General features: G+C 31.2%; 2 protein-coding genes across 4 annotated transcripts; one reads left to right on the top strand and one right to left on the bottom strand.

Moving 5' to 3' along the window:
- LOC107643965 (probable serine/threonine-protein kinase PBL23) lies at positions 301-3,094 on the bottom strand. Its single transcript, XM_021109702.1, has 5 exons — positions 2,662-3,094; positions 2,074-2,252; positions 1,683-1,872; positions 1,155-1,549; positions 301-752 (listed from the first exon to the last, which is right to left on the bottom strand). Exons 1-5 carry the CDS (start codon positions 2,927-2,929, stop codon positions 345-347), a joined length of 1,440 nt encoding a protein of 479 aa, XP_020965361.1. The 5' UTR covers positions 2,930-3,094; the 3' UTR covers positions 301-344.
- On the top strand, positions 4,705-6,634 carry LOC107631308 (mitochondrial carnitine/acylcarnitine carrier-like protein). 3 transcript variants are annotated; one of them, XM_021109793.1, is made up of 3 exons: positions 4,705-4,913; positions 5,208-5,600; positions 6,024-6,634. In XM_021109793.1, the coding sequence occupies exons 2-3, from the start codon at positions 5,209-5,211 to the stop codon at positions 6,526-6,528; spliced, it is 897 nt and encodes a 298-aa protein (XP_020965452.1). In that variant the 5' UTR covers positions 4,705-4,913; position 5,208; the 3' UTR covers positions 6,529-6,634. The 3 variants fall into 3 exon arrangements, with proteins under 3 accessions (XP_020965452.1, XP_016190243.1, XP_016190317.1); XM_016334831.2 differs by having other exon boundaries at positions 4,706-4,930; positions 5,209-5,600; XM_016334757.2 differs by having other exon boundaries at positions 4,705-5,600.

Raw genomic sequence — 8,745 nt, forward strand, 5'->3', positions numbered from 1 at the left:
GCTTTGACTCCTTTGACTCCAATCAACGGTAATAAAAATTGTTAATATGACATTCACGATATTATAGAATGGTTTCGTCTCTTCTAAAAATTGTATTTCCTTTCACTATTCTTTGTTTCTTTTAACATCGTCATTATTATCATTGTCACTATTAGACTAAAAAAAATATGACACCAAAAAAAATATCTAGAACTATAAACGAATTCTTACACAATCCACATGTAGGGGTTTAAAAAAAAAATAGGTTTGCTTTGACTCCAATCAACGGTAATAAAAATTGTTAATATGACATTCACGATATTATAGAATGGTTTCGTCTCTTCTAAAAATTGTATTTCCTTTCACTATTCTTTGTTTCTTTTAACATCGTCATTATTATCGTTGTCGTCATTGTCACTATTATTATTAATATCTTTCTCTTCATCTTTGTCTCCGTTTTCGTCTTGGATTTTATTCTTATTATTATCACCATCGTCGCCATTTTCATCGTCATTCGAGTTGTTGTCTCCACTAAAATCGCCACCTTGAGTACAATTGTCATTTAAGGAAGCGTCTCCATCCACCTTCTTGGTTGCTAAAAAGGAAAGAGCAGTAACCACATCACTGATCCATGGCCTTGTTTCAGCTTCCTCTTGAAGACACATTGCTGCTATTGCTAGAGCTTGGTACAAACCCTTTATGGGGTATTTATTTTCTAGCAATGGATCTGCTATTTGTACAAATTTTCTTCTGTCTCTTAGAAGTGGTTGTGCCTGAAAATATATGAGCACAATCAATCACTCAATGTTAAATCCTCAAAAAAAAAAAATTTTGTGAAGAGTATAATTAAATAAAGAGTGAAGATTCTCACTAAATTTATACAAAATGTGTGCATTGTACATTATCTTTTTTTTACCTATCTCTTATATCAGAAATGTTAGGAAGACAAAAAAAACAATCAAAATTTGTTTTATTTAACATTCATTAATTGTCGCGATAATTAATGAATACTAAATAAAGTAAGTTCTGACTGTTTTTGACTAATTTTCTTTGATTACCAAACATTTCTGTTCTTATAAAAAAAATCAATTTTACTCTTGATTAAAAAAGAATCTTCATCTTAGCATATCCATATAAATATTGATAGCTAATAGAAAAAAAGTTTCAAAACATACCCAAAGGACTAAGTTTGCTTCCTCTGTTTTTCGCGAATTATCAATGACTCTTCTTCCTGTGATCATTTCCAAGAACACAACTCCAAAACTATAAACATCTGATTTTATAGTCAATTGTCCTGTGGATGCATACTCGGGTGCGCAATAGCCATAGGTTCCCATGACCCTTGTGGATACTTGTGCCATTTCATCACCAAGTATACCAACTTTGGCGAGTCCAAAATCAGATAGTTTTGGATTGAAATTTTCGTCTAAAAGAATATTTGATGCTTTAAAATCACGGTATATTACCGGAGGATTTGCTATTTCGTGCAAGTATTCGAGTCCTTTCGCTGCACCTTCTGCAATTTTTATTCTAGTTTGCCAATCCAATGGTGTTCTGTCTGGATCGATGTCTGAAAAATGAAAATCATATAATATAATACATATTTAGATGATAATTAATTTCTAATTTTAGTGTTAGCATCTTACTAAAATAGAATAATAATTGAAATTAATTTTTGATATGCAAGAATTATATTTACTTACCAAGTAAATGATCCTCTAAAGAACCATTAACCATGTATTCATACACCAAAATCCTTTGTTCACCTTCAGCACAATAACCTACCAAGTTGACAAGGTTAGGGTGTTTCAAAAGACTCAAAACCAAAACCTCAACAAAAAATTCCCTATTCCCTTGAAATCCATTCCTGTCAAGTTGCTTCACAGCAACAACCTACATTACAACACACAACACTTTAGAACGCTATAAATCGAACGATCGTTCATTAATAACAATCAGATTAACGAAATTGGTATATCAAAAAAATTAGTATATTCGAACATAAACTATGTTCGAATACATTAATTTTCAGATATACCAATTATTATCGAATGAAAGGAGTAACACAATAATTTTTAAAGTTGAAGTAATTACTTGATCTGTGCTTTTAAGGTATCCTTTGTAAACCCTACCAAAGCCTCCTTCACCAATCACATTGGAAGGGTGAAAGTTTTGAGTTGCAGCACAAAGTTCTCTAAATGAAAAAGCTTTTGAGGTAATATTCCCTTTTCCAAGTCTTGCTATCTCCTCTATAAATTTTCTCTTGCCACTATCTACAACACAAAATTTGTTCAGATTTTCAGCAAATTTTTTTATGAAAATATTTGGTAAACAAAGAAAATCAACCAAAAACAGTCATAACTTGCCTTATTTAGTATTCGTTAATTGTTACGACAATAAATGAATGCTAAATAAGACAAGTTTTTAGCTGTTTTTTTTGTCTCTCTAGCATTACCCATTTTTTTATAAGTAATATATGTGAATTTGTGGTATTATCTAACATTTAATTTAATATAAAGCACAAGAAATGATACATTAATTTGCATGTGATGATGTGAAAATAGGAGATACATTATTAATTGCTGAATCCCCTAAACCCCTCAAAGCCCATGAATAAGAAACTAAAAAAATAATAATAAAAAATTTGTTGAATAATTAGAAAGATTAATTAAAATTTATTACCAGTTTTAAAAGACATGTTGGCAAATGCTGCAAGAGTTTTTCCTCCATGGTAATCCCCAATGCTTCTCCTTAATGACCTCTTAATCCTTGGGTCTGATGTATTACACCATGCAAAGCAACTCATTTTTTTTGTACCAAGAAAAAAAATTATTTTGATTAAAAAAAAATACCAACTTCCCAATAGAATTTCAAACTTGGAGGACTTGTTCTTGGCAGAGGAAATAAACTTGATGGATTTTGTTAATCCATAATATTTCTCCAAAAACATTCACTCTTTAAAATCCAGTGCTATGGAAATTAAACAATGTACACAACAAATTCATGAGTTCCCCAAAAAGTTTGTTATGTATGTCTTTGGAATCAAAACCTTGAACAAGAAAATACCAAGTTGATTTGTCTGGATTTTGAGAGAATCTATGTAGTTCCAACTTGGTTTTTTCTCTTTTGCTTTGTCATTATTCTAAAGCCCTATTTGAAATTTTTTTAAGGAAAACAAAAAGACTTGGTCAAGTTTGCTAAAAGTGACTTAATTTTTGTTTAATTATGGTTCCATTATCTGTCACCTAAATGTATGATTTTCATAAATATATCTTATTAGACATATTCAGGCTAAAAATAAATAATGCTAATAACTGTGCTAACCAATTTTTTTAATATATATATTTTTGGGTTTGTATATCAAACTGGCATAAACTATTATAATAACTTGATTTTAATTAGAAGTTTCGTGTAAAACACGAACTAGATTTCTGAATTTTTAGTCACGAATTTAAAATAGAGAAGAAGAGGTGGAGTTCTCCTTAAACCAAAGCTCTTGCAATGCTTGGGAGTGAGATTTTTGAAAGGTGCGGTGGCATTTTTTTTAAAGACATTATATGTGGCATTAATTTTGGTGTTAATCATTAAAAAAAAAAAAAAACATGATACTATGAAGATTGAAGATGTTTTAAATGAGTCATATCACCAAATTTTATTTTAATAGGTTGTTGAAGGACAAAGATCATATTCCAACGTTTGAGACTTATTTAAACGAATGAATTTTCGATTAATCCAAGTTGATTTATATCACTAAATTTTTCATGCTCAGAAAACTATTACACTTGAATAATTTGATAAACTATCCTAACAAACTCTATAAAAATATGCATTTAAGCATTTTTTAAATAAATAAATTATTTATTGATATGTGTTTTTAAAATATGTATAATTTGTATTAAATTGTTTATAAAAATTTAAAATTTGGAATCGATATAATTCAGTTTGAAAAAACGAGAAGTTAAAATTATTAAACTTCAAAATATTTAAAATTTAGATAATGTATAATTTAAGTGACAAAATTTTAAAATTTAAAATTTGGATGAGATATAAATCATACAATTTAAGTCAATAATTTGAGTCAAATTAGATTAAATAATTAATTCAAATTTAATTGATACAAAATAAATCGTAATTTTTTAATATTAATTTTATTTTCTTTATTTTTTTTCTAATAAATTAAGATCTGAATATTGATTATATTTCAATTTTGTTTGAAACTCCATTCCTACTAGCCCAAATAATTTCATTTATAATTTCATCTATAACAGAGTAACATAATAATTAGTAATTAGTAGTAGGTACTAAGTTGATCCACTGAGCATTTTCTTAGGTATCATTACAGATCAAAATCCTCTAAAATAAGAAAATTGGTAAAGTGATAAAATAAAAAGTTAATCACTCTTAAATTAAAATAGTAGCCCACATATCTCGTAAAAATTACAAAATTAATGATGATTAATCCTTTATTTTATTACTTTATCAACTCCCTCACTAATTTAGAGATAGGATTCAAATTCCAGTGACACACATGCTAGTTGCTGCTCCATAGAAATTGGAACTCATAAATCCACATGTGTAAAAGTTGTGTTGGCTAAATCCAAATCCAAATCTAACCTCAACCTCTGCTTGTGTTGGAGCAAGAAATAAAGAAAGAGTAGTAGAGTAGTAGTGGCTAATATTATCTTTTCCTTGTGAGTCACAAAATTCCATTCTCCTATCATCTGAATCTCTTTTGAGCCACTTGTTTCTCTCTTTCTTTTGTCCACTCTCTTTCTCTCTCTCTCTCGTTCTAATTCTTGAATTCCCTTAGAAGCTTTTCAATAAGTAAAAGCATGCACCATCCCTCATTGGATACATAACAATACTCTTTTTTTCTTTTTCTTATCTCTCTAACAAGTTTTGGATATTCCCATTCTTTTCCTTCTCTGCTGCACCCCCTTTTGACTTAATTGTTAGTAATGTGAATTATTCTGATGGCTTCATTTTTCAAAATTAGTTCATGTATGAATTTTTGTTTTCCCTTTTTATGTAATGTAATTGTCCAAGTATGTGTTGGTTAATCTGATTATAGCTTCGTTTATTCCATGTAACCAACTTTTTTAAGTCTAGCTTTCTAAGAACATGCTATAACTTCGAGGTCACGGGTTCAAATCTCGAAAAGATTCTCTCTACTGAGTTAGAATCTTGTGCACCAGACTATCCTTTTATTGATATGACATGCTTTTGCAGATGGGAGACGTGGCGAAGGACCTCACGGCGGGGACGGTGGGAGGGGCGGCGCAGCTAATATGCGGCCACCCCTTCGACACCATCAAGGTAAAGCTGCAGAGCCAGCCTACGCCAGTACCCGGTCAGTCTCCAAAGTATTCAGGTGCAATTGATGCTGTGAAGAAGACAGTAGCAGCTGAAGGTCCAAGAGGCTTGTACAAAGGTATGGGGGCCCCACTTGCAACCGTTGCAGCCTTCAATGCCGTGCTGTTTACGGTTAGAGGACAGATGGAAGCATTGGTCAGGACCCAACCTGGTGCTCCCCTCTCAGTTAGCCAGCAGTTTGTTTGCGGCGCCGGCGCCGGCGTTGCTGTTTCCTTCCTTGCTTGCCCCACTGAACTTGTCAAATGCAGGTTCTTCAATCTCATTTTCTCCGTTTGTAAGACTTAATTTTTAGGTGAATGCTATTCTATCATCTCTAAAAGAACATGTAAGTTACTCCTTTTCTGATGTGTCATATTTTAATTGGATGTTACTTTAATCTCATGAGAGTTAATAATATCTTTGGAAGACGGTGACGGCCTAACAGAAGAAGAAAATGAAATATCCAATAAGACGGTGATACTTAGGAGGCACAATGACGATGACAAATGAGTAGGGAGGAGTAAACACAATTAGAGAGAGTTGGAGAAGGTAACTCAATTTAAAATAAACACCCAATTAAAATATGACACATCAAAAAAGATAACTTACATATTACTTTAGAGAGGGTAGGATACCATTCACCCGTCCATCCTACTTAACTAACATTTTAAAATATATGTTCATCTGATAAGGCTGCAAGCACAAAGCGCACTTGCTGGGACCGGAACAGCGGCGGTGGCTGCCGTGAAGTACGGAGGACCAATGGACGTGGCGAGGCAAGTTCTAAGATCAGAAGGCGGCATGAGAGGGCTTTTCAAAGGTTTGATTCCGACCATGGGCCGCGAGATACCGGGAAACGCCATAATGTTTGGTGTCTATGAAGCAATCAAGCAAATGCTTGCAGGGGGCCCTGACACTTCCGGACTAGGCAGAGGATCTCTGATTCTAGCCGGCGGCGTGGCCGGAGCCTCCTTTTGGTTCTTGGTGTATCCAACCGACGTTGTTAAGAGTGTGATCCAAGTTGATGATTACAAGAACCCAAAGTTTTCTGGCTCCTTTGATGCTTTTAGAAAGATTCAAGCTTCCGAAGGTTTAAAAGGCCTTTATAAGGGTTTCGGCCCGGCCATGGCGCGAAGCGTTCCGGCCAACGCCGCCTGCTTCTTGGCATATGAGATGACAAGATCAGCTCTTGGATGATATTCAATTCTCATGTTTCTTGTTCTTTAAGTTATTAGCCAAACACAAGTTCATGTTCTCTTATTTGCTTTAACAAATTAAAGGAATCATTATTCTTTTAGAAGTAGTGACAAATATTTTTTTTAGAATAATTTGATCTATTTGCAGTCTATTATGCATTACGAATAAATCTATTTAAAAAAAAAAATGAACAGTCCTATGATTCATGGAGTTCATCTCTCATCAATGTTAATTAAATAGATAGTATGTCACCATAAAAGGCAATTATAACTAGGTGAGTCTATGGTGGGCAGACCAAAACAGTGTCTATGGTGTATTTTGAAATGGAAATGTTTGGTAACTAAAGAAAATCGGCCAAAAACAGCCATAACTTGCCTTATTTAACATTCATTAATTGTTGCGATAATTAATTAATGCTAAATAAGACAAGTTCTGACTATTTTTTTTGTCTACCTAACATTTTGAAATTGGTTTCAAACTTTGCTTTGCTAGTAAAGGAATATCAAACAAAAGGATGAAAACTACTAATTAAGTTAGTGTCTCCCCTAATTTAATTTTACTGCCCCCAAAAATGAGTTTATCCTTATCAGCTTCTTATCGTTAAATGCTATATCAGTTTTGCAATTTTTATTTAACCATAAATTATTGCAGAATTTGTACTTTTTAAAATTAAAAAAAAAAAAGTGAGCTACAAAATAAGTTTCTAACATCATTGTTACATTTTAATTATAAAAAAATCTATTAAAATGGTTTGATTTTCACATATCTCTTTACAAATTAATTTTATAATTAATATAAGAAAATTTTGTACTAACACGGATTTTTTAGGTTTTTCAATTCAAATTTTAAAGAACTATTTCGTTTTTTTAAATTTCATAATTAAAAAAATCTATCAATCTAATCCTAAAATAAATAAAACTCCCCTTCTTTATGTTTTTTTTTCTCTCTACATTGCCCTCTCCACCTTAGTTTTTAATTCATTTCTAAAAATCAGATTTATTCTTTGCTCAACCTATTTTTTGGACATTCAACTATTTTTTAAAATAAATGTTTTTGTCCACTCACACTTTAGCCGGCCCATGTCGCAGCCATTTTTTTTAAGTCAAAATTCCTTCACTGCTCCTGCAATAAACCTCACAAACTTAAAGCGCTCAACACTAAGAGACCCTTTTGACGCGTGAATTTGGATCGTTTAAATTTTGAATTTTTATTTTAGAGAGTAAAGTATGATCTTTTATTTTTGAATAATTTTTTTTTTATGTTTTTTTTTTGTCCTACCTATAAAATAAATGATAAAATATCATATTTTACCCTCTAAAATAAAATTCAAAATTTAAAAGATTTAAATCTTTAACGCATAGTTGATGCATTTATAGATAAAACGCACCACTTACCACATGTCAATATGTCATTAACCAGTCAAATATCAGTCATACTTAATCACCTAAAATTATGCCACCAGAAAACTCACCTTATAACTATGTATAAAAATGGTGTTCTTAACTGTGAGGGAGGTATTGTATGTCCTAAAAAGTGTAATTGAAACTAAAGATTAACTCTCTTCATTTATAACCACACAGAGACTGTACATCAAAGATTTAATCAGAACCAATTGAATATATTATCTTTAATATTAAAGAATAAAATTGGAGTGAGAACCTTTATGAATAATTTTGATGTGTGAAATTATAGATCCTACCATACACATCCTAAGGGTATTCTAGTTAGGGTTGATTGATTGTAATAATGTGTACATGCTTGTTAAGAAACTTTCGATCAAGAACAAATTAGAACTCATTAAAGATGATACATGATCAAAGAGAGTTTAGAGTAATATAATAATTGAGTTGTTTTTATATGACTTTAAAATTATCGTTTAATCGTAAAAATAATCACTCATGTAATTGTTAGATTAGACTTTATATATTACACGAGTATAACTCTTCTTCGAATTTTGTATTAACGCGAAATGCTTGTGAACGGAGAATATGTCTTACCTTTAAAGATGTTACTTGTGATCTATCATGAGTACTATATATAATAGGAAAATTTTCAAGTGTACCATCATACTGGTGTTTCACTGATTTTTAACCGTTATCTTAATTATAAAAAATATATATAATATATATAATTAAGATCAACGGTTAAAAATTACTGTAATACCGATACGACGGTACATTTGAAAACTTTTCTATATAATATATGTAAAAGTAAAAT

The sequence above is a fragment of the Arachis ipaensis genome, chromosome B01, assembly GCF_000816755.2.
Source record: "Arachis ipaensis cultivar K30076 chromosome B01, Araip1.1, whole genome shotgun sequence".
Taxonomy (NCBI): domain Eukaryota; kingdom Viridiplantae; phylum Streptophyta; class Magnoliopsida; order Fabales; family Fabaceae; genus Arachis; species Arachis ipaensis.

Coding starts and splice junctions, on each gene's coding strand:
- LOC107631308 (XM_016334757.2), top strand. CDS start 5,197: ATGCTTTTGCAGATGGGAGACGTGGCGAAGGACCTCACGGCGGGGACG. Junction 5,601..6,023: donor ACTGAACTTGTCAAATGCAG/GTTCTTCAATCT, acceptor TCATCTGATAAG/GCTGCAAGCACAAAGCGCAC.
- LOC107643965 (XM_021109702.1), bottom strand. CDS start 2,929: ATGTTTTTGGAGAAATATTATGGATTAACAAAATCCATCAAGTTTATT. Junction 2,253..2,661: donor CAACATGTCTTTTAAAACTG/GTAATAAATTTT, acceptor TTTGTGTTGTAG/ATAGTGGCAAGAGAAAATTT. Junction 1,550..1,682: donor TTTAGAGGATCATTTACTTG/GTAAGTAAATAT, acceptor TTCATTTTTCAG/ACATCGATCCAGACAGAACA.